General features: G+C 41.7%; 2 protein-coding genes across 10 annotated transcripts in view; both read right to left on the bottom strand.

The window, feature by feature from the left end:
• LOC100136065 (vitellogenin receptor) overlaps positions 1-1,789 on the bottom strand; it is a 33,353-nt gene extending 31,564 nt beyond the window's left edge. The window contains exon 1 of one of the 4 annotated variants that reach the window (XM_021622400.3): positions 1,397-1,789. In XM_021622400.3, the coding sequence (XP_021478075.3) occupies positions 1,397-1,463 (67 nt within the window). In that variant the 5' untranslated portion in view covers positions 1,464-1,789. 4 annotated transcript variants of the gene reach the window in all.
• A 1,249-nt stretch (positions 1,790-3,038) lies between these two features.
• sh3bp2 (SH3-domain binding protein 2) lies at positions 3,039-25,843 on the bottom strand. 6 transcript variants are annotated; one of them, XM_021622893.3, is made up of 13 exons: positions 25,368-25,843; positions 15,898-16,037; positions 13,762-13,864; positions 10,664-10,781; positions 9,077-9,144; positions 8,710-8,795; positions 8,534-8,605; positions 7,590-8,274; positions 7,311-7,431; positions 6,565-6,620; positions 6,281-6,356; positions 5,880-5,939; positions 3,039-5,747 (listed from the first exon to the last, which is right to left on the bottom strand). In XM_021622893.3, the coding sequence occupies exons 2-13, from the start codon at positions 16,031-16,033 to the stop codon at positions 5,610-5,612; spliced, it is 1,719 nt and encodes a 572-aa protein (XP_021478568.3). In that variant the 5' UTR covers positions 16,034-16,037; positions 25,368-25,843; the 3' UTR covers positions 3,039-5,609. The 6 variants fall into 6 exon arrangements, with proteins under 6 accessions (XP_021478568.3, XP_036793000.2, XP_021478565.3 ...); XM_036937105.2 differs by having other exon boundaries at positions 25,267-25,398; XM_021622890.3 differs by lacking the exon at positions 25,368-25,843 and adding an exon at positions 20,294-21,294.
• Between the last annotated feature and the right edge of the window lie 150 nt (positions 25,844-25,993).

The following is a 25,993-nucleotide window of genomic DNA, read 5'->3' as shown; positions in this document are numbered from 1 at the left end:
CCACAATCCAACAGGAATCCCCAAATAAATATTATGTGTGTGACTGCAGTAGACTAGAAGCTGTCAATAAGCAGGACCAGGGAACTTAATATAATTAATTAAAATGTCTTTATTTGTATGGCATGTTCAATGGAAATATTAAAAACTGACAACTGACGCATTTCGGTCTGCATGGCCTTCGTCTTTTGAACGCTGGCAGACTAGACTGTTTGCAGGACGGAGTGCGGATAGCACATTGCCACAAAAATAAAGGGTAATGGGAAAATCTTAAATTGCACCACCATCTAAACCTGCACCTATAGACTATCCCAAAAAAAACACCACCCCATCCCACTTTGGCCATAAACGACCGACCCTACACCAGGCCACCGGCCTGAGATATCAGAACGAACCCCTTAAACTTCCTGTATATCTTCTGTACTAAAATCTTACATCCAAATATTTTTCTGCTGCTGCAACTACCACAACCTCTTCTGTGATTTCCGCTCCATCAGTGAAGTTGATCACCGTGGCCATAATTGCAAAAAATCCACCTTAATTCAACTCATCCACTCTAGGGGGGGGACTCACTCACCCTTGGGAGATCTGCTCTCTTCACTGCCTCAGCATAGGAAACTCAACCCGTCTCTCTCGCAGGGTACTTCGTATCCCCAGCTGCTTGTGCGCCCCCACAGTACTTTATATCTCAACTGTACAATCCCTCAGACTATGCCCTCATGCACATTTCTCACGTCGTGGGATCTCCCTTATACTGCAACATGTCCGAATCTTTGACCCCCCCAAATAAATCACGGACGTAACCTCCCCAGCAGAGAATGCAGTTTTGCTACGCCGCCCCAGCGTTGTAGACACCATATCAATCCACTGAAAGCTTGTTCAGGAATAAATAAAAATCACTGGGGGACAATCCTGTACTGAGAGCGAATGTCGGAGAGGAGAAGTTTACAAATAAACACTTGCCCTACACAGGCATATCAATTTCAGGTTCATTGTAACCAAACCAATGACCCAAACTGACCAGTTAAAAATAGTATGCAATCTTTTTCATATAAACGATGGCGTAGGCTACACAAAACACAGGCGAGGGCCTTTTGCCTGGCTGCATTTATGACCGACTCCTCTAAAGGCTAAACGCAATTATTATAGCGTTTCTTTCACTCAGACGTAGGCGTTTATAGGCAACTGCTGAAATAATAAATACGGTGAGCGCACTATGCAAAACAGGCTGCCCGAGTGTCCGTCTTGGACCATTTTCATTGAACGAAAGCAAGGCATTACCGCGTTCATTCCTGTGTAAAGACAACATATAGGCAGGTGCAATGGTCATAACGCATTGTTGTACCGTCACGTTGAGATATGCCACGATAAACCTTTGCCCTCAAATTAGGCTACTTACCGTGTACAAAACCGCACTGTTGAAGACATATCCTTAGGATAAGAATCTCCAGAATAGACGTCAACATTTCGCGGTGTAGCTGAGCGTGAGAGTTGGCCTCGTCGTTCTGCGCCGATATTCACACTGCTGTCAGTGCCGATACGACGCCTTTTTGTAACAAACAGAAGCCACCCGCTTTTTTAATATCATTTAGGCAACACAATTCACGCTCTCCCTCCTCTCAAACTGGCCATCGAGCTGCAAACCATGTCCTAATTTACTGTGAACGTGCACCAAATAACCGCGCCAGCAGAGTTGTGTGTGCGCTTCTCAGCTTTTCCGCTTTCAATATGTAATTTCATACAAACCCTTTCCTTGTCCACCAGTAACGTTAGGCTATGTATGTGTAATGCTATTCTGATGGGAAGTGTTTTGTTTCATATAACATTTCATAACTGTAACAAATATGAAAACGTATGTTCATGTGATTGTCAAGTGTCAAACTGGTGATGATTGGCTGAGTGATTGATTAACATATATATTATACTACGTGTATTATACTATTTGGTTAATTGTTTGATTACTCTGTCAATATAATGTGAGTGGGACATTTCACCGGCCAGACTTCATGGGACTGTGGATATAAAATCTAACAAATTATAGGACATAATTGCAGAAATTTCAGGTCACTAGTGTTTCCAATGACAATGTTGACGACATGTCAATATTTACATAATTAGTTAATTAACAGATCAATTGAACATACTGTAGGGAAAGGGTGCAAAGAAAGCCATTACAGGGGTCAATGTGGACCAACTTCTATTATACTGCTTGTGTTTAGGCTACAAGTTTAGGCTTCTTATCCATCTGCTTATTAACATGAGTAGTGGGCGGCAAGTAGCCTAGCAGTTAAGGGTCAGTAACCGAAAGGTTGCTGGTTTGGATCCCCAAGCCGACTAGGTGGAAAATGTGCCCTTGAGCAAGGCACTTAACCTCAATTGTTACTGTAAGTCCCTCTGCATAAGATAGTCTGCTAAAATCTCAAATGTGTGCTACTGAGTAATCTTCCTTCACCTTGCCTGCTCTTTAGTGACCTAGTAGTGCTGTACTGGTAAGACTGCTGGAGGCACTTTGGCTGCGTTTTGACAGGCAGCCCAATTCTGGTATTTTTTTCACACATTTTGTCTGTTGACCAATCAGGTCAGCTCTGAAAAATATCTGTTGTGAAAAGATCTCATGTGCTTTGGTCTAAAGACCAATTAGTGGGGATAAGATCAGAATTGGTTTGCCTGTGTAAATGCAGCCTTTCAGTCCTGGATTCTGCAGGCACCCCAAAACTTAACTGTACAACTGTGCATCGTCATGGGGTCTCTCTCTATAATGACAAATTCATAATTTAGAGCAGTTTGCAAACGTAAACCCAGGATTTAGTGTTGTTTGCAGACTTTGATGTTTACATGTCAACACATATATTTACAATGTAGCAAACAAGTAAACTCAGGTTTAGTACTATAATAGTATGGATTGGAAAAGGATGTACTAACTAAGATTGAATAAACTGAAATGGTTGTGTGCACAATTCTTAATCAAGTTAATGATCACCTAACCCTAACAGTGATATATATTTTTTTACCAGAGAATTATGAGACATAACCAAAAGATCTGTAGTTTCAACATCGAATATCATTTTATTGAGTAATTTACCACTGTCAAATAGCTTTAAAAATGTTCAATTTAATGGATTTTGACATATTAGATACTATAATTCTGGCAGTTTTGTCTCTAGACTGTGTTAATTAATTCACAATGATGGATCTTAGTAATCCTGCCTTCAGAAATTCTCATTTGCATTGGTTTTCGTCTTTGCTGTCTCCCATTTAATGAACTAGTTAAAGAACAGTGCACTAATATCCTGTGCTGCTAACGTGGTGATGCTGGTGGTGATATGGCTGTGGCAAAGTAGAGGAGGAGAGGGGAGGTAGAGAGAAGGAGAGACAGACATAAGAAGTGATTTAGAGCACTATTTGTTCTGGCTTCCTTGTCAAGGTCTGAAAAATATGTCATATTATCTCAATTCTCCTCACTGAGTAAGATGTGAAAACATTGAATATTAATTACGATATCATTATGATTTATTTAGTATGCATGTTTAATGAACCAGCTCCTCTGTAGCATTCCTTAAAGTGCAATTCTGCCACTTTTCAACCTCATATTCATCATCTCTGCACCAAACCAGTGTCTATATATATTAAAACAGTGTGTTTCTATGACCTGTAGTTAAAATGATAAGGTACTAAAATTTGAACTTATAAAATGGGCCTTAAAACACATCTTTCTTATAGTCCCTCTTTCTTCATCTTTTTAGGATTTATAATTGCTATTTCCTGCCTTGATTCTAAATGTATGATGTTTATATTGTATTTATTTTATTATAATTATTTTTGCCTATGTAGAGCTTTGTGGTAACACTAATGAAAAGCGCTATACAAAATACATGTATTGCTATATATTTTTTTAGACGGTTGTCTATGACATCACAGGGTAGGTTTAAAAGTTAGAAAAACATGTCTCTAGCCAGAGTGATCATTTTTTTACTTTATATATTTGTTTCTACAAAACGTAGAAATGCACCGTTTTCACATGTGTAGACACTGGTATTGTGCTGGAGGTAATGAAAATGAGGGTGAAAAATGGTGGATTCGATTTTATCTGAGCTAATATCTGCCCATCACTATCAGTGAGTGTCCAGTGTGTGATTCTGTTGCACTTGTCCTCATGGCTGGAGAATAACACACAGATGAGGCAAGATTACAACATAGAAATATATAGTAGCCATGATTTCCCCTAAAATACTCTCTACTGAAAAAAGTCTGATTGTAATTATGTGGATGTCATTTCAGTTCATTATTTTTTGTGACTTAAAGCTACAATATGTAACTTTTTGGGTGACTGACCAAATTCACATAGACATGAGAGTCATAGATCTTTCATTCTCATTGAAAGCAAGCCTAAGAAGCGGTAAAGCTGTTCTATGTGCACTATCTCTATGCTTCCCGTTCTTAAGTTCCGTTTTTGCATCTTGTACTTTTGGTTTTGTACACCAGCTTCAAATACAATATTTTTGTTTATGGTAAAGATAAATAACATAGTGCATCTTCAACATAAATGCAGTCACACTCAAGACTATTGCATGGACATGGTTAAATGGTGCGTCACCAAACAGCGCCACCCAATGGAATATGTATCTGCCTTCTGCTGTTATCCATTCTAAAATATTTTTCTTATAATCAGAAATAATATATTTACAACTTTACAAAATTATTTTTACAATACATACAATTCTATACAGTGCAATACTACACGTGTGGGCAGTTTCATTTAAAGTGTGATTACATGATCATAGATAGCACTGGTTTTGTGCACCATATGTCACAGTTATCATTATGTAAGCATTGGAGGGAGGGAGGGAGGGAGGGAGGGAGGGAGGGGAGAGGAGGGAGGGAGGGAGAGGGAGAGAGAGATGGTGAAGTAAAGAGAGAAAGATTAAGGGACAGAGACAGGTAGAGAGAAAGAGACAGACAGAGAGGTAAAAGAGTAAATATGGAGGTAGAGCGTTTGTGTTGTGGTCTGAATAATATTTTTTTTCTGAAGATAATATGATACGTTTCATCAACTTGATTTGTAGAATAAGTTGGTCCTCAATGCATGATACATAAGCAGTGCTTAATATTCTGACATTCATGTGCATTCAACCCACAAATCTTAACATTTGCTTGCTCCAACATGTATTCTTCACACAACAGCAGTTCACCTGCCTGCTGCTATCAAGTGTAATGACAGACCTTTATAGCACTATTCCTGCAGTAGTCCTCACATAGTACAACTGTGTTCTGTAAACCTGTGGCACTCCAGTTGAGCATACAGGAAGACCTATACAGCTCATTGCCCTCATTGTCACATATGCCATATTTTCTTCAACAACTGCAACCATCTGCACTCGTTGCGCCTCTGCCCATGCCAGGATATTCACCAGAACCGCTCCAACATTTACTCAGGCTCGGTTACAGAGATGCAACAATCTGCCTTGCTTTACAGTGGGCACTGTGGTTGTGTTTCAGCCGTAGTAAGTTTCTACTGTAGTTCATTACAGTGGCAGAACCATGGTAGACTCCAAAGAGGAGAGACTTCATATGAGCAGATGAGGCCGTGACCTCAGGACGGGGTCATGGTAAGGTCACCTTGGCACGATGTAACCATATGGCTTCTGCAGACACAGAGAGCCGTGATTGGGTAGTGGGTGGCTATGGTAGTGCTCCACTAGGGCTGACAGGGAGGGAAATGTCATCTCTAACTCCAGGAACAGCCGGGAGTCCTAAACCATAAACAAACACAATGAAATGAACATCAAACAAGACAGATATAGTACTGGAATCCTCCATTGTAATATTGATTTTGTCAGACAATAGACCTGGTAGACAGAGAAGGTAAAGACAGTGGTTCTGACCTCCTCAAAGAGCCTGTAGTTTCTGGCCTTGCACACACTCACATCCCACACCACCAGCACCTGATTCAAGGAGAACAAATGTACATTATTCACTAAACCAGTTTTCTTTTAATTATCACTGTGTGATGTGTGGTGAATGCATTGTTTATGCATCACAGCATGTGTTGGTGCGAAAAGCACCTGAAACCCTACCACTTCAAAGAGTATCTAAACAATCCCCTCCTCACCACAACACCCCGGACTTTGCTGATAGCTACATTATTGAGGAAAGTGTATTCACTATGCCTGTGATATGTAGCTGTCCCACCTAGCTACCTTAAGATGAATGCACTAACAGTAAGTCACTCGGGATAAGAGCTACTGCTAAATGACTAAAATGGAAATGGAAATGCATGGTGTACCTTTGATGTTTTTGTTCCTGAGTTCCTGAAGCAGTAGAGACCGTCCTGCGGTGTTCTGGAGCTTTCCTTAAATAACCTGCAATTAAAGCACATTAATAATACATCAGTCTGACTGCAGTCAGACATGTGTTCTGCTCTTCTCTCATGAGAAAACAGACACCTGATTTTCAGGAAGTGGTCGAGCACACTGTGATGAAACACTAGTGGGCGCTTAAGACCATTACACAAAAATGAACAGGGTGTTCAACAAAAATTCAGTACAGAAATAACTAAGTGTGTCTTACTTTTCAACACTGCTTGTTTCTGTTGTGTCCAGGAACACAGAATCTGGTAATTGCATCTGAGGTCAGGAACAATGTGTGAAAAGAAAACAACAACAGACACATTAGAAGGATAGAATTGCGTCAGCAGGGCAAAACTATTCTATAGTACACTGATCAATGAGACTAATCTATTGTAAACTGATCAATGAGACTAATCTATTGTAAACTGATCAATGAGACTAATCTATAGTACACTGATCAATGAGCTAATCTATAGTAAACGGATCAATGAGACTAATCTATAGTGCACTGATCAATGAGCTAATCTATAGTAAACTGATTAATGAGACTAATCTATATTATTCTGATCAATGAGACTAATCTGTAGTCCACTGATCAATGAGTCTAATCTATAGTAAACGGATCAATGAGACTAATCTATAGTAAACTGATCAATGAGACTAATCTGTAGTCCACTGATCAATGAGACTAATCTATAGTACACTGATCAATGAGACTAATCTGTAGTCCACTGATCAATGAGACTAATCTATAGTACACTGATCAATGAGACTAATCTATAGTAAACTGTACAAGATTGTTTAATGAGTTGGGCCAGTAATTGAAAGGTCGCTGGTTCGAATCGACTGGGTGAAAAATGTGTCTGTGCCCTTGAGCAATGTACTTAACCCTAGTCGTTCTGGTTAAAAGTGTCTACTAAATTACTTGTATGCAAAAATGTAAATGAGAATATAGAGGGTGCTTACATTCTCATAGTCTTCATCAGAGTCATAGTCAGTGTCCTTGGATGGATCCCTGCTCTTTCTTAAAGAGACAGGCACCTCGTCCACTGGGGTCCGGAAGCTTTGTCCATCTGGAGAAGATCTTCTGAGAAGAAAGAGGGGGTTTTAAACTGTGCTGTGTGTTGTAAAATATAACAATCTTGAAATCAAATTATAGTTCAACAGAGCAAAAAGTAAAGTTTTCTTCTATGAAAGGAAACAGGGATTACCTGTATCTGTAGGAAACTGAAAGGAGACACTTACTGTGCTGACCCTCCAGGTGGTTTAGGCTTGGCCGCAGGACATGGAAGTTTGGGTACCAGGGGTGGTTTGTACAGTCCAGGCTTGGTGTGGTTCAGTGCTGGCAAGGCCTGTGGTGGGAGATCTGGAGCTGGTCTGGAGCTGAGGCAGTAGTTTGGCATGCCCGGAATGTGGCTGGGTTTGTTGCCACGAAAACCCGGTGGACTAGGGCTGGAGTGCAGCACCATTTTCCTTTCCAGGTCGCTGCTGATGATCAGGGTGGCGGGAGACTGCATGGTCACTGGAACAGGGGGCATCCTGTCGTTATGCTTCCCCCCAGCTATGGTGGAGATTGACATCTGCCCCATCATTGCCTGCTTCTTTAGGTTGGCCATGGGAGGGGGAGGGGGGATCGGGCTCTTAGGACTCCATGCACTCCTCTCTGGGCTAGGCTTGAGGTGGATGGGAGGAGGTTGAGGGGGGCCCTTATTTGGGATGTTCTTGTGTCCATGGTGGTTGTGGCTGACCTCACCGAGCTTGGGGGGAGGTAAGGGCGCTGGCGGTTTCTTTGGAAGGGGGCTGGTGGGGCTCCTGATGGGGCCAAGCACAGGAGGGGGGAGACCTTTGCAGAATCCTGACATGGACTCATGTATGAACTGGCATGGGACTGGAGGAGGTGGGTAGGATGGTGGTGGAACGGTTGGCCTTCCTTCAATAGCAGCATAATACGATAGTCAGAGACAGAAAAAAACAGGAAAACGGGCATTTGTAATACAGTAAATCACTGACAAAAATATATGATTCTAAATTATTTCAGCATAGTTATCATTTAGCCATAAAAGATGGGGCCATTAGTTTGAATTGTGATGACATGCCAATCCCATCAAGGGCAGTTTATCACAGTTATAGCACCAGCCACATCAAAGACAGCATCAAACTCAAAGACATTTACTATTCTGTAGGCCTACCTGTAGGTGTTGGTGGGCTATCTGGTTTTTCATAGTCATCCTCATCGTCGTCTTCATCCTCTAACATGTAATCTAGACATGAAAATTACATCATTGTTAGTGCACAGAGTTAATTGTATGAAACAAGTGTTGTGAAACTGAGCCATATTGCTTCAGAAGTGAGTAGTATGTCTTACTGCCTTCTGGGTCATCTATGGTATGGGTTATGTCCATGGGGCGCTCGATCGATCCATAGAAGCTGTCTGCATCAGATTCGGAGTCACTATGGCAACAGAGTATTGTTATTGTCTACTAAGGACAAAGAGAGGACTAAATTAATCACCTTGTATTTAATAAATTCACTAATCATGTATTCATTGACTCCCATGCATACTTGTTATAAAACAGCAAGAGCTTACACTGTATATTAATCTAGAAGATAAAACCTACAGGCTCAGAAAGTCAATCAGAGCATGCATGCAGCCAAACTGTCTACTATTTATCAGAAAAAGGAAGTAACCACAGATGATATGATTGTGTGAAGGAAGGGTTGTGTTGACTTACCTTGAAACATGTGAATCCCTTCTGTCATTGTAGTGATCAATTTCTTTCCGCAGATTTCGCATCCATTTCTTTCAGTAGACAAAAATAAATCAGTATTACATTGTGATTAATACATTTACATTTGACATTTTATTCATTTCACAGATGCTCTTATCCAGAGCAACTTACAGTAAGTAGTGAGTGCATACATTTCACTATGTGTGTATATACACTATATAATCAAAAGTATGTGGACACCCCTTCAAATTAGTGGATTCGGCTATTTCAGCCAGATCAGTTGCTGAAAGGTGTATAAAATCGAGCACACAGCCATGCAATCTCCATAGACAAACATTGACATTAGAATAGCCTCGCTGAAGAGCTCAGTGACTTTCAATGTGGCACCATCATTAGATGCCACCTCAGTTCATCTAATTTCTGAACTGCTAGAGCTGCCCCCCGGACAACTGTAAGTGCTGTTATTGTGAAGTGGAAACATCTAGGAGCAACAACGGCTCAGCCGCAAAGTGGTAGGCCACAAGCTCACACAAGCTCAACCTGTCCTCGGTTGTAACACTCACTACTGGGTTCCAAACTGCCTCTGGAAGCAGCGTCAGCACAACTGTTCTTTGGGAGCTTCATGAAATGGGTTTCCATGGCCAAGCAGCCATGGAATATATATAGTGATGACTCACGCTTCACCATCTGGCAAGCCGACGGACAAATCTGTGTTTGGCGGATGCCAGGAGAACGCTACATACCCCAATGCATAGTGCCAACTATAAAGTTTGGTGGAGGAGGAATAATGGTCTGGGGCTGTTTATGGTTCAGGCTAGGAAATCTTTACGCTACAGGGTACAATGACATTCAAAACAATTCTGCGATTCCAACTTTGTGGCAACAGTTTGGGGAAGGCCCTTTCCTGTTTGAGCATGACAATGGCCACGTGCACAATTCGAGGTCCATACAGAAATGGTTTGTTGAGATCAGTGATGAATAACTTGACTTGCCAGATGAATAAATAACCGTGCACGCCCAATTTTTCAGTTTTTTATTTGTTAAAAAAGTTTGAAATATCCAATAAATGTCGTTCCACTTCATGATTGTTTTTTTTTATTTTTCCTTTATTTAACTAAGCAAGTCAGTTAAGAACAAATTCTTATTTTCAATGACAGCCTAGGAACAGTGGGTTAACTGCCTGTTCAGGGGCAGAACGACAGATTTGTACCTTGTCAGCTCGGGGGTTTGAACTCACAACCTTCCGGTTACTAGTCCAACGCTCTAACCACTAGGCTACCCTGCCCTACAAGTGTCCCACTTGTTGTTGATTCTTCACAAAAAAATACAGTTTTATATCTTTATGTTTGAAGCCTGAAATGTGGCAAAAGGTCGCAAAGTTCAAGGGTGCCGAATACTTTCGCAAGGCACTGTATTTCATAGTTTTGATGTCTTCACTATTATTCTACAATGTAGAAAATAATACAAATAAAGAAAACCCTTGAATGAGTAGGTGTGTCCAAACTTTTGACTGGTACACACACACACATATATATATGTACTGTTACTAGGAATGTGAGAGGTTCTTAATCTGTATGTAGTGCCCCTCACCCTTCTCTCATCCTCACTGGCTGCTGAGAAGTACCATGTACGGTGCTTCTTACTGAAGTGGACAATTTTGAAGGGAAACACGTTACTGGAGGTGGTCTCTTCTGCTGCCCTCATCACCCTGCCAACGAGAGGAATAGAAACTGAAACCACACATTAAAGAACACTACATAAGTAGCTTACATTTATGAAACAAATACAGTATACACTGAGTGCACAAAACATTAAGAACACCTGCTCTTTCCATGACAGACTGACCAGGTGAATCCAGGTGAAAGCTATGATCTCTTATTGATGTCATTTGTTAAATCCACTTCAATCAGTGTAGATGAAGGGGAAGAGACAGGTTTAAGATGGTTTCTTAAGCCTTGAGACAACTGAGACATGGATCGTGTATGTGTGCCGTTCACAGAGTGAATGGGCAAGACAAAATATTTAAGTGCCTTTGAATGAGGTATGGTAGTAGGTGCCACCCTGTTTGTGCAAAGAACTGCAACGCTGCTCCATTTTTCATGTTCAATAGTTTCCCGTGTGTATAAATAATGGCTCACCACCCAAAGGGCATCCAGCAAACTTGACAACTGTGGGACGCATCGGAGTGGGGGGGCTGCAACTCAACATTAGAAAGGTGTTCTTAATGTTTTGTACACTCAGGGTATATACATAAAGTACAAGCCCCCTCACTCTGACCAATCCAATTTCACATTTTGTCGGTGAAACCTTCTGGCAACTGTGTCATTGGTTTATTAATGTATTACCGTTTTCATCACATAATTGCTGTAATAACATATCATGCCTCCTATGCCACATACAGTATGCTGTGTGAGCTGAATAGGCCTGGCCATGTTTCAGTGTGCTAGAGCTGCACAGCTGTATTAAAGCTCTATTTATACTCAGCCTCAGCAGGGAGAGGAGATTCCAGACATGTAATTACACAGTTACCACCATGGAATTGCAGCATACCTCTATAGGGAAGGACTCGTTAGAGGGAGGAACTCAATGAAAACACCACAGGATATGATAGAGCCTACTTCAATAGCCACTTTAACTTTCCAAATGTCAAACAAATATGGAAAAGAGATGGTTGAACATTGCCGTCTCCATTATTGGCTTGTGACTTGACGAATTGATATGACGAGTGTTTGGTAATCGTAAGCAAAACCTCTAAAACCTTTATAGAGATGATCTCATTCAGCAGGAAGTGGCACATCAAGAGTCCAGTGAGTGTGTGGGTAGAGTCCAGTGAGTGTGTGGGTAGAGTCCAGTGAGTGTGTGGGTAGAGTCCAGTAAGTGTGTGGGTAGAGTCCAGTGAGTGTGTAAGTAGAGTCCAGTGAGTATGTGGGTAGAATCCAGTAAGTGTGTGGGTAGAGTCCAGTAAGTGTGTGGGTAGAGTCCAGTAAGTGTGTGGGTAGAGTCCAGTGAGTGTGTGGGTAGAGTCCAGTGAGTATGTGGGTAGAGTCCAGTAAGTGTGTGGGTAGAGTCCAGTGAGTGGGTGGGTAGAGTCCAGTGAGTGGGTGGGTAGAGTCCAGTGAGTGTGTAAGTAGAGTCCAGTGAGTGTGTGGGTAGAGTCCAGTGAGTGTGTGGGTAGAGTCCAGTAAGTGTGTGGGTAGAGTCCAGTAAGTGTGTGGGTAGAGTCCAGTGAGTGTGTGGGTAGAGTCCAGTGAGTATGTGGGTAGAGTCCAGTAAGTGTGTGGGTAGAGTCCAGTGAGTGTGTGGGTAGAGTGCAGTGAGTGTGTGGGTAGAGTCCAGTAAGTGTGTGGGTAGAGTCCAGTGAGTGTGTAAGTAGAGTCCAGTAAGTGTGTGGGTAGAGTCCAGTGAGTGTGTGGGTAGAGTCCAGTGAGTGTGTGGGTAGAGTCCAGTGAGTATGTGGGTAGAGTCCAGTAAGTGTGCATAGAGCTGGTGCAACAGAGTCAGTGCAAATAAAAAGGAGGTCAATGCAAATACTCAGGGTAACCATGTGATTTACTGTTCAGCAGTCTTATGGCTTGGGGGTAGAAGCTGTTCAGGAACCTTTTGGTCCCAGACATGGTGCTCCAGTCTATGACCTGGGTGGCTGGAGTCTTTTAAAATTCTTAGGGCCTTCCTCTGACACCGCCTTGTATAGAGGTCCTGGATGGCAGGGAGCCCAGTGATGTAGCGCCTCTGTAGCGCCTTGAGTTCTGATGCCAAGCAGTTGCCATACCAAGCAGTGATGCAGCCAGTCAAGATGCTCTCAATGGTGCAGCTGTAGAACTTTTGTAGGATCTGAGGACCCATTCCAAATCTTTTCAGCCTCTTGAGGGGGAAGAGATGTTGTCGTGCCCTTTTCGCGACTGTGTTGGTGCGTTTGGACCATGATAGGACCTTAGTGATGTGGACACCGAAGAACTTGAAGCTCTCGGCCCGCTCCACTACAGCCCTATCGATGTGAATGGGGACATGCTCGGCCCCTAGTTCACGATCAGCTCCTTTGTCTTGCTGACGTTGAGGGGGAGGTTGTTGTCCTGGCACCACTGCCAAGTCTCTGACCTCCTCCCTATAGGCTGTCTCATCGTCGTCGGTGATCAGGCCTACCACCGTTGTGTCCTCTGCAAACTTAATGATGGTTTTGGAGTTGTGCGTAGCCACGCAGTCAAAGGGTAAACAGGGAGTACAGGAGAGGACTAAGCACGCACCCTTGGGGGGCCCCCGTGTTGAGGGCCAGCGTTGCGGATGTGTTGTTGCTTACCCTCACCACCTGGGGTGTCGGCCTGTCATGAAGTCCAGGATCCAGTGGCAGAGGGAGGTGTTCAGTCACAGGGTCCTTCGCTTAGTTATGAGCTTGGAGGGCACTATGATATTGAATGCTGAGCTATAGTCAATGAACAGCATTCTCACGTAGGTGTTCCTTTTGTCCAGGTGGGAAAGAACAGCACATTGAGAAATGCTTTCATTGTCAGCAGACTTTCTCATCTCATCAGGATTTCTCAGCATAACAAACTAATTGCAACTGACAATACCAGCTGTATTTAAACATTAATAATCATATGTAGGCCTATGTGAGAATGCCAACATGTTTTGCCGAGCCTATTCAAATTCATGTACTTCTGTGCATAAAGAAGGACACAATAGTGAACACTGACCTGTTGTAGCCATTGAGAGAGAAAGCTCCTTGCGGTGCAGGACTGGTGCTGCTCTTGAAGTAATACACACATCCCTTGTGGATGATTAAGTAGCGAAGAGGCCCTGTAAGATTGCAGAACGAAAGAAAACACAAAGAAAGGTCTCACAAATAAGCCAGGCGTAAAAGCAAATATGTTCTTCCTAATTTGATGACTCTCCAACCCTGCTCCAGGACTGGTGAAATAAACGTTGTGTTGAGATGGAAGTATGCAATGCCACTCATCTCAGACCTTTGTCAGAATCCCTTGGTACAGTAAACATTAATGAGCCATGTAATGTATGTATGTATGTATGTATGTATGTATGTATGTATGTATGTATGTATGTAATGTTTGTATGCATGTATGTATGTATGTATGTATGTATGTATGTATGTATGTATGTATGTATGTATGTATGTATGTAATGTTTGTATGCATGTATGTATGTATGTATGTATGTATGCATGTACAGTGCCTTGCGAAAGTATTCGGCCCCTTTGAACTTTGCGACCTTTTGCCACATTTCAGGCTTCAAACATAAAGATATAAAACTGTATTTTTTTGTGAAGAATCAACAACAAGTGGGACACAATCATGAAGTGGAACGACATTTATTGGATACTTCAAACCCTTTTTAATAAATCAAAAACTGAAAAATTGGGCGTGCAAAATTATTCAGCCCCCTTAAGTTAATACTTTGTAGCGCCACCTTTTGCTGCGATTACAGCTGTAAGTTGCTTGGGGTATGTCTCTAGCAGTTTTGCACATCGAGAGACTGACATTTTTTCCCATTCCTCCTTGCAAAACAGCTCGAGCTCAGTGAGGTTGGATGGAGAGCATTTGTGAACAGCAGTTTTCAGTTCTTTCCACAGATTCTCGATTGGATTTAGGTCTGGACTTTGACTTGGCCATTCTAACACCTGGATATGTTTATTTTTGAACCATTCCATTGTAGATTTTGCTTTATGTTTTGGATCATTGTCTTGTTGGAAGACAAATCTCCGTCCCAGTCTCAGGTCTTTTGCAGACTCCATCAGGTTTTCTTCCAGAATGGTCCTGTATTTGGCTCCATCCATCTTCCCATCAATTTTAACCATCTTCCCTGTCCCTGCTGAAGAAAAGCAGGCCCAAACCATGATGCTGCCACCACCATGTTTGACAGTGGGGATGGTGTGTTCAGGGTGATGAGCTGTGTTGCTTTTATGCCAAACATAATGTTTTGCATTGTTGCCAAAAAGTTCAATTTTGGTTTCATCTGACCAGAGCACCTTCTTCCACATGTTTGGTGTGTCTCCCAGGTGGCTTGTGGCAAACTTTAAACGACACTTTTTATGGATATCTTTAAGAAATGGCTTTCTTCTTGCCGCTCTTCCATAAAGGCCAGATTTGTGCAATATACGACTGATTGTTGTCCTATGGACAGAGTCTCCCACCTCAGCTGTAGATCTCTGCAGTTCATCCAGAGTGATCATGGGCCTCTTGGCTGCATCTCTGATCAGTCTTCTCCTTGTATGAGCTGAAAGTTTAGAGGGACGGCCAGGTCTTGGTAGATTTGCAGTGGTCTGATACTCCTTCCATTTCAATATTATCGCTTGCACAGTGCTCCTTGGGATGTTTAAAGCTTGGGAAATCTTTTTGTATCCAAATCCGGCTTTAAACTTCTTCACAACAGTATCTCGGACCTGCCTGGTGTGTTCCTTGTTCTTCATGATGCTCTCTGCGCTTTTAACGGACCTCTGAGACTATCACAGTGCAGGTGCATTTATACGGAGACTTGATTACACACAGGTGGATTGTATTTATCACCTGAAATTAGTCATTTAGGTCAACATTGGATCATTCAGAGATCCTCACTGAACTTCTGGAGAGAGTTTGCTGCACTGAAAGTAAAGGGGCTGAATAGTTTTGCACGCCCAATTTTTCAGTTTTTGATTTGTTAAAAAGTTTTATATCTTTATGTTTGAAGCCTGAAATGTGGCAAAAGGTCGCAAAGTTCAAGGGGGCCGAATACTTTCGCAAGGCACTGTATGTATGTATGTATGTATGTATGCATGTATGCATGTATGTAATGTTTGTATGCATGTATGTAATGTTATGTACTGTAGGGCTACTCACACTTCATAAGGCTGAACTGGCTCCCTCCTTTCTTGTGCACATACCCAGAGTGGCACACACCCCCTGGCATGGTGAGCAGGTTCTGGGCCCCGATGGCCCTCATGGGGATGGGCCAGGAGATCTCTGCTGAAGTCATGTTTCTGAGGGTACAAAGAGGGAGAAATAACACATCATACACCACAGTACATATCCCAGAGCTGGTAGTGGGCTGAACGTATGGGTTCGTATATGTTCATTTAAATTGACATTTCTGAGATGCAACGCTAAATTATTCTCTCAGCAGCTGCATTGTTCAATAAGACCACAGTGAACTCTGAATCTGATTGTACAAAAACAGCAACACATCATGAGCAAGAAGCACTTGAAGACTTGAGGATTCAGACCATATCAACATAATAAAATAAACATATCATAATGGCTCAGTCCTAGAAAACATCTTACATATCCTGACCCAGCAACTTTCTCTCCACTTCAAACTCACAAGACAGCAAACATTTCACTGCAATTTGTATTCATTAAGTTCCATCAACCATGACACCACATCAATCCTACATAGATATAGAAACAAAGAAACAAGCACCCCAGCCAATAGGTCTGCCACCCAATCTAAACCATAGTCATAATGCCTGGGAAACGTGCCCCATCAGCCGCTTACCTCCTGCTCATTCGCCTCCTGAGGGTCTGAACTGCTGAGCTCTCCCTGAGGAGTTCCATGAATAAACCCAATGAGAGAACCACACCACTCTGACTCTGTTAACTTTTAAATCAGACTGAGACACAGAGAGGGCGCGCTAAGGCAGACTCAGAGAGACACACACCACACTCTCCTCTAAATCTCTAAAACCCTAATACAGACAGAAAACCTGCAGTCTCAAATCTTAACCCTGAACCGGACAAGCGGACAGGAAACTAGACGTTTCCCCTGGAATGTGCCTCATGCCCTTTCAGAGCTGTTGATTGCACCCTGTGTTGTGTGCTTCCTGCCTTGCCGCCCACTGTGCCTGCCTTGCCTTTCCTTGCCCTGACGATGGCTGCCTGCCTTCTGAGAGGGAGTACAGGGAAACCAGCAGCCTCCAGACCCACAAGGACAAATATACTAGCAAGGAAGCACCAGAGGAGGGGAGAGGGGCTTCCGTTGACATCCAAGGGACGGGTGCAGGGGTGCAAGATCTGACTGTTAGATAAGGATGGAAATGAAGCATGGGGAATCTGCATTTCTCCCCAGAGTCAGTCAGGGGTAATCTGCATCTCTCCCCAGAGTCAGTCAGGGGTAATTTAACTCTCTACAGGAGGAAACAGCCAGGCAGGGAGATTCAATAAGGATGCAGGAATGTAGTTTAGTCTGATTCCTGGATTAGAGAAAAGTATGAACTATTTCTGCAACTGCTTTCATGTTTAAATGTGTTTATGCAACGTATCTTAAGCATCTACATTGAACTGTGACGAGGCAAGCAGATTGACGTTGGACTCAGTTGGGTGGACTCAGTTGGGTGGACTCAGTTGGGTGGCTTGGTAATTTCTGACCTGTTTGTGGCCTCTGCTTCAAGGGGACTTGAAAGGACAACGGCAGCATTTATCTGTCCTGCAGCCACCTTTTGATGTTTGTGTTGTTTCCACTGGGAAGCAATAACCTCTGTTCAAAAGGCATGGGACCTACGGACTGATTCATTCCACCAACCTAACTGCATGTTCTGGCTATTTTTGGTGTTGGGATACTTGTGGTTGTAAAGGGGAAAGAGAGATTAAATTAGGAACTTTACTCTCTGATTAACAATGGAGGACTGCATGAACAGAATGGTCTCTTTGTGTGAATCATTTCCATTACAGCTAACTCATTGCAGTTAACCACATCTTATATATAATAAGTGAGAGAAATGCATTTTCAGAGCTATGGCGTATTACAATATTCAGATGTATTTGTCGTCAGTAATAATCAACAAAGCAAACTTAATAAAATGGATACTTTAGCATGCTAGCAGATACCCATAGACTTCCAGTCAATGCGCTAACGCTAGTAAGCATTAGCTCGCAAAACTACCTTTGACTTCATTCATACTGGACACAGATACATAAAAATGGTATCCACAAGTTCATCTGACTCTGGGGAAAAAATCTCAAAGTATCATTTTATAGGGTCCAAATCCACAGTCACCTTGAATGGGTTCTGAACTCTCTAACCTCACTGCTTAGTGAGACAGAGATGTTAATTAGGATTAGAAAACTCTTTTTTTGCCAGGAACTCAGATGTAAACAGGAGTGGCAAGTATAAAATACCAGGTAATTATTCAAACCTACTTCCTACTGCTGCCTGGAACAATCTACCGGCAAACTACTCATCACAACCCATGTTTCTAGAGGAAAAACTAAATGAAACTGTTTTTCAAAAATACAGTGTGAACGATTCACAGTGTGCTCTCACCCATGCAACTATGATTTTGCCCTTTTCACGAAAGTGTTTGGTAGACTTTACACTACTCCTTCCTTCCTGATCTACACATTAAAATGGAAACAACCACAAAGGTGTTGGGAAAACACATTCTCTGAATGACTACTCAGCATAACAGGGACAGCGAGCGAAAGATCAGCATCATTAACTGTATCATAACCTTTGACATACATTTCCCATCACAATATTGCCAAGTTCAACCTCATGATTATATCTCTTGTTTTGCAGATGTCTGCTCAGTTGTTAGTGAAAAAACTAATAGCAGCTGGTTCCACCACAGTCGGAAGAACGTTGATGAGCATAGTCTCACAGGTGTACAACACTCACAGCTGTTGGACAGTCTAAAGGTGTAGGCCTTCTCCACAGAGGAAGTGGAGTAAGCAAGGCCATGTAGGGAACATGATGAGTTTCTGTTCTGAAGGATCCAATGAAGCTGTTTTTATCTCAATAGCAAATCATTTCTGGGTAATTATTAAGTACCTCACTGTGATTGTTTTCAAATAAATTGGTCAAAAAGAAACTAAAATAGAAACAATTATATTCCTAGGACCGTCTGGGAATGTTCTGAGTGGGGAGGGGAAAACTGCTGTTATTGGCAGAGAGGTGTGTAACTCTTTCTTATTGGTGAGGACACCAGGCAGGCCTGAAATTCCATCCCACCAAAACAGGTTGAACTTTCAGGCGGTCTTTTCAAAACAGGTCTTACACTAAAAGGGCATTATCATCATTTTCACAGTATTATTCCAACCTCATAGTGTGGAAATATATATAAAACAAAGGACAATTACATTGACAACACTGGGCCTTTAAAAATAAAAAAAATTCACAGATGAATGGGTTTCTGTTCCCCTGGTCAACAAAGTTTCCGACTAAACATAGTATGTGCATTTCTTTCAGCATTCACTCATGGTAGGCCATCCTGTAGCAGCAACAACCTCATTCTGCTTTTTGGGGGAGCTTGGCTTTCCCCCGCATCACTTCCTGTCACCTAATATGAGCATGGCCTCTCTACAGGAAGTAGACAGGACTTCACACAGTTGAATAATATGAGGAAAGAAAGAGGGAGGCAGTGCGTGCCCAGAATAATAAATACTGTAGAAAAGCACCAACATGACAAAACAAGCACCAGCTCCTCTCATTAGAGATTCAGGACTAAGAGCTTTAGTTTAGATTTAGGACTAAGAGCTTTAGTTTAGATTTAGGACTAAGAGCTTTAGTTTAGATTTAGGACTAAGAGCTTTAGTTTAGATTCAGGACTAAGAGCTTTAGTTTAGATTTAGGACTAAGAGCTTTAGTTTAGATTCAGGACTAAGAGCTTTAGTTTAGATTTAGGACTAAGAGCTTTAGTTTAGATTTAGGACTAAGAGCTTTAGTTTAGATTTAGGACTAAGAGCTTTAGTTTAGATTCAGGACTAAGAGCTTTAGTTTAGATTTAGGACTAAGAGCTTTAGTTTAGATTTAGGACTAAGAGCTTTAGTTTAGATTTAGGACTAAGAGCTTTAGTTTAGATTTAGGACTAAGAGCTTTAGTTTAGATTCAGGACTAAGAGCTTTAGTTTAGGGGATGCGTCCCTTTTAGTTTCCTGAATATGATCAAGTAAAAGTGTGTGTTCACGAATGGGAGTGCCCTTGAGCGCAAATTAGTTTCCTGTAAACAGGATTTTCAATATGACTGTATTTAAACAGTTGCAAACACCTTTGCTTTATAACTACCAATAAAATAAGCTGTCCAGCAGTTCAATTGATGACATATCAGTGTTTGTTGACCATCATACAGTCATTGGTGAGAAAGATTGATAGTTGAAACCATGATAGCCATCCTCTTCCACACTGGTAGGGCTACTTGTCATGAATGATCTCACTGGCACCTGACTTCAAGTCTTTCTCTTTCACTGCATCACCAAATATACAAAAACTGAGTAAGTAGGAAAGTCTTATGCCTCACACTTACATGAAATCCCGTTCCCAACACATTCTCACGCTGGGCTTGCTCCCAATGGCAAACTTCTTTTTTCTCACTGACACAGCCATGGGTGGTGCAAGGCAGTCCTCGCTACCATGTTATTTCCGACAGGTTGAGGAGACAGACGGACGTACAGAAGACAGGGACAGACAGAGTGTGCTACTATACTGATAAATAGAGATAGATACTCCTGGTAGAGCCTGGTGGGGCTGTCCGTCTGAGGTGCTGCCTGAATGCTGAGACCCAGCGGCACATTTCCGGAGGGCCTCGTCTCGCGGCCCACTATCCACATTGGCTGACGTGACTGAGAAGCTACTTCCTGCTCTCTGAGGCGGAGCGGCTGATTGGACGACGCCCTCATACATTCAGCCTCTCAGCCCACAGGGTCACAGACAGTGTGCTGGCTGTTGGAGGGACTTTCCACCCCTCAGTACCATGGAACAATGAAAAGGGTCACACCGTCACGGACAAATATCCTGAGAGTGCCACTATGACCTATAGGCAGAACACCATGTATTCTACATTCTACATGTATTCTGTATTCTACAATGTGCATCCAAATCACGTGCATCTGAGAGTAATACAGTATATCAACCTTGTGTAATACATAAAAAAATGGTTATTACACATTAATACCACAAACTACTTTCTTACTTTCTAGTGTCCTTTGATCAACATCCTATGTGTAGACCAAATATCAAAGCTTGCTAAAGGACATAGCTGGTAGCACAGGAGGTTAGCGTATGGTATTAGCATGGCCTCTCATAAGTGATCCATGAGTACTAAACAATAACAATTCACAGATTTGAAATATACAGCACAAGAAAAAACCCTGTTCATAGATCTATCCATTAAACAGACTATTAACACCATCAGCAGCTAAATGATGTTTATTTGAATATTGTGCTTACCCATTGAGTCCTGCAGAAGTAAACTGCTCTCTCTTCTTAACATCAATGATTTGCAGTGAACACAAGGCCACTTCCTGCACTTATTTAGAACCATCAAGTACACTGGTACCCTCCCATTTACAACTTGAAGGCTAAGCATATACACAAGCCAGAACACTTGAAACAACTTGTCACGCCCATGTCTTTAGATCATTTACTAAATATAATTTAGTCCAAGCTTCATGCGCCATTGAAGAGAAATACGCACAGTATCAACTTCTCTTAAAATGTAGATAAGTGCTCCACATTTGGATACATTAGATAAAAAATCAAATGCTGTGACAGGCCTATACTCTAATTAAGCTATTAAAAATAAAATGTGGGTGCCATGGTACTTTTTCTATTGTACTTGGCTTTTAGAAATGTCATGTTTAAGTTTGTTACTTTTTATTCTATGTCCTTTGGTATCTTGAAAGGCGTAAACAAAATGTATTATTATACAATCAAGTTCATTTGGTGTGGTCGTTCTTTTGTCACCAAACTCCACAAACAACTATGACCTTTGAAGTCAACTATCTAATTTGATATATCGACTTTTTTCATATTAGATAAGATATTGTAACGGCATTCAGAGGTGGAAGAAGGATCGGACCAAGGCGCAGCGTGGTAAATGTTCATGATGATTTATTTGAAACGAACTGAAAACTGAAATACAAAACAATAAATGATGTGAACAAAACGAAAATCGAAACAGTACCGTGTGGCCCAAACACTCACACAGAAACAAACACCCACAAACCAAAAGTGAAACCCAGGCTACCTACAACTAACGACACCTGCCTCTGATTGAGAACCATACTAGGCTGAACACAAAACCCCAACATAGAAAAACAAACATAGACTACCCACCCCAACTCACACCTTGACCATACTAAAACAAATAATAAAATAACAGAACTATGGTCAGAACGTGACAGATATAGTCTAGCTAAGTCAGGGATGGGAAACTTTGATGGGGCGGGGGCCACAAAATATGTGAACTCATCATGAGGGGCCGCAGTGGCTTGCGGGTCTGCATACCCACACATGCAATCAGAGCCGGACCTTTTAGAGAATTTCCTGAAATTCTACACATTTTGCAATGGGGCGTAGAGAAAATGTTGTACTTTTATAAAGCAAGATGGAAGCAATTCAACACATTTTACCATGGGGCGAAGAGAAGATATAGCAATTTTATGAATTATTTCATGCAGTTCCACTCGTTTGGACATGGGGCGGAGAGAAAAATGTTCAGTTTTAAAGCCTGCCATCCTACACATTTTGCCATAGGGTGGAGAGAAATGTTTGCAGTTTGTTTTATAACATATCTAAGTGAGAGTGACTAACAAAATCAATGGGGCCCCCGGGTCGGTAATTCCACCATGATTACTACAAGTTTAGATAGCTGGCTAGACCAATTTACCAATCAATTAAATAATTTGTTACGGTGCGTGAATGAGGACCCAAAAGCGAATCAACTTAAACAGAGCTTCTTTAATTACCAAACATAGGTAGGCTCAGATGGACCGGCAGATTCCGACAGGACAAGACAAGGTTACAGCAAACATGACGACAGTCTGGTTCAGGCATGAATGACACAAACAAACAAGAATCCGACAAGGACAGGAGCAGAAACAGAGAGAGATATTGGGACCTAATCAGAGGGAAAAAAGGGAACAGGTGGGGAACGGGGTGAATGGGTAGTTAGAGGAGACAAGGGACAGCTGGGGGAAAGCGGGGGAGAAAAGGTAACCTAACACGACCAGCAGAGGGAGACAGGGTGAAGGGAAAGGACAGAGACAAGACAACATGACAGTACATGACATAATTGCTGACATGGGCTGTCAGTGACTGACAAGATAAAAACTGCTGATGCACAATCAAATAAAAAAATTGTGTCTTGTGAATTCTACTATTCCAACTCTCAACAGTAAGTTGAGACCTCGACTGAATTCCTAAAAAAATGTCCTAGTCCAATCAAAACTGAAAGCAACCTGAACAACAGAATGTCACCAGTCAGCTGTCCCCATACAGTGGGTATCATAAGTATTTGTGCGACAAAGTGTGATTGAAATGTATTAAGTTGTGATTTTTTTGTTATTGAGCTACACAAAATACTTGAATGTCAAAGTGAAAAGAAAATTCTACAAAAGTTAACAAATTAATAAAAATGTAATAACTAAAATATAGTTGTTGCAAAAGTATTCAACCTTTCGTTTAGGCACGCCTAATCTAGTTCAGGAGTAACATTTAGCTTAACAAATCACATAAGTGACATGGGCTGACTGTCCATTTTGAATGAGTACCCCTTGCTCTGTCCCCCATACATACAAAATCTGTTAAGGTACCTCAGTTTTGAATTTCAACAACAGATTCAACTACAAAGACCTGAGGGGTATCCTGCAAAGCAAGCTAGATCTACAAAAGCGTTTCTAAAGCTAACCAACTTCAGTTAAGTTCACATTCCAGGTTAGGCTTCATCCGTACTATGACGGGGGATATTGCTAATCTGCCTGCTGCTAACTCTAGCAGCCGTGTAACTGTGCGTACATGGCTAGTCGAACGCTGACTCTTCATTGAGACAATGCTGAAACATCAATCCATGGGCGAGTCAGTGACACATTTTAATTTATGCCGATATCTAAATGAAAGAAAAGTTATCTTGCAAATTCAGCAGAAGTGTTTACATTGTGTGAAGTTTAAAATGCATTCTGTCATTAATAAATGTGTGATTTATTTTTACATGACTATTTTTTAACACAAAACATCATTTGATTAATAAAATATTTAATAAGTCGTCTACTTCAAATGAAGGGGATGATGACGCAATATTTGGAATCTGATTTAATTGGTCCTCAACTCACGGCCAAGTCATTTCATTCAGGGTATGTGGAGTTAGCTGTAAGTTTGCCTGTCCCGGAGCAGGTTAGTTCTGAAGGATTCGTTGCCATAGAAATGTATCTGTCTAAAAGGTCAGTCACTTTCTTATGACCGGTTATCCCGAGTTACTCAGAGTTGACCAAAGTTACCTCGCTAACTAGGGCAGCTTTTCGAAAGCCTCAAAGAAGGGCAGTATTGGTAGATGGGTAACAATAACAAATCAGACAATGAATATAGTCAAATGAATAATGATACTGTGGATGACGTCCTAAACCACCCAGACACCACAAAGGCAGTCATCCTTCTTAACTGAGTTGCAGAATAGGAAGGAAACTGCTCAGAAATGTCACCATGAGGTCATTGGTGATTTTAAAACAGCTACAGAGTTCAATGGCTGTGAAGGGAATTAACTGAGGATGGATCAACAACATTGTAGTTACTCCACAACAATGACCTAAATGACAGAGTGAAAAAATATATATAAAATATTCCAAAACATGCATTCTGTATGCAACAAGGCACTGAAGTAAACATTTTGGCCTAAATGCAAAGCCTTATATTTGGGGCAATCCAACACAACACTTCACTGAGTAACTGCCTCCATATTTTCAAGCATGGTGGTGGCTGCATCATGGTATGAGTATGCTTGACATCGGCAAAGCCTGGGGAGTTTTTCAGAATAAAAAGATACACCAAGCACAGGCAAAATCCTAGAAGAAAACCTGATTCAGTCTGCTTTACACCAGACACTGGGAGAGGAATTAAAATAAACTACAACACAAGGCCAAATCTACACCGGAGTTGCTTACCAAGAAGACAGCTAATTTCCAGAGTGGCCAAGTCACAGTTTTGACTTAAATCTATGTCAAGACTTAAATTGCTGTCTAGCCATGATCCCCAACACCTTGACAGAGCTTAAAGAATTTTGAAAAGAATAATGGGCAAATCTTGCAGAATCCAGGTGTGCAATAATCACAGTTAAATTCATTTAAATCCCACTTTGGAGCAACAAAATGTGATCAAAATACTTATGACACCCACTGTATATGGCAGTAGCTTTGCTGTTACTATCTCCCCCATTTGCTTTTAGTAGTCGTCTGAGACAACGCTGAGAGAAAGCTGCTTGTGAAAGTGAAAGAGGGTGAGACTCACCATGGTGACTCCCGCTAGAACAGAACAGGAGTACTAGCATGGAAAACAGATTCATGTGCATCACGTCACCAGACAGACCTGAGAGGAACTACATGGACTACCTTGTCAGTTGGGCAACTTCCAGGTTGTGTTGTCTCTAACAGCCGATGCGTCCTAGTGTAGTTTGTGTATCACTGACTGACTGACTTCTCCTGGTGGCTTTTTACACCCCCTGACAATCAAACCACACAAGCTAATCATCCACGCCCACCAAGACACATTGAAAGTCTCACTGGGGAGAGTTGGGAAACAGAAATGCCACTGAAATAAGGAAGAAAGAACATAATGGGAGACAGTCTACACACACAAAATACTTAACAAAATGTTTCTTCTTAACTGTCAGGCAGGAAGAGAAAGTGACTTGCATTGCTCTTTAGTTCATGTTCTAGATCCCAGGCCACCGCACAGACACGGCTTAAAATGTTGGCGGTTTTTACTTCCAAAATCTCAGGTGTACACAATCACAAACGAAACTCAGTCCCAGCGATAATATCCATGCTACTGGAGGATTGTCCAAGATAGTCACTGCCACCACCCTTTGTCGGTTGCTCATCTGCCCAGTTGGTTCCTCCTTTTGTTGAGAATCATTTGGCAGTCGCTCCTCGTCGTCCGTTGTCATCAAGCGTGTACTTGCCTAGTTAAATAAACGTTATATATATATATATATATACATATATATTACGTCTGT

This window comes from Oncorhynchus mykiss, chromosome 12 (assembly GCF_057628025.1).
Source record: "Oncorhynchus mykiss isolate SJ-2025 chromosome 12, ASM5762802v1, whole genome shotgun sequence".
NCBI classification, from domain to species: domain Eukaryota; kingdom Metazoa; phylum Chordata; class Actinopteri; order Salmoniformes; family Salmonidae; genus Oncorhynchus; species Oncorhynchus mykiss.
This window is presented reverse-complemented; position numbering and strand designations above follow the sequence as displayed.

Coding starts and splice junctions, on each gene's coding strand:
- sh3bp2 (XM_021622890.3), bottom strand. CDS start 20,373: ATGGCTGTGTCAGTGAGAAAAAAGAAGTTTGCCATTGGGAGCAAGCCC. Junction 13,865..15,897: donor CCAGTTCAGCCTTATGAAGT/GTGAGTAGCCCT, acceptor GCAATCTTACAG/GGCCTCTTCGCTACTTAATC. Junction 10,782..13,761: donor TCTCTCAATGGCTACAACAG/GTCAGTGTTCAC, acceptor TCTCGTTGGCAG/GGTGATGAGGGCAGCAGAAG.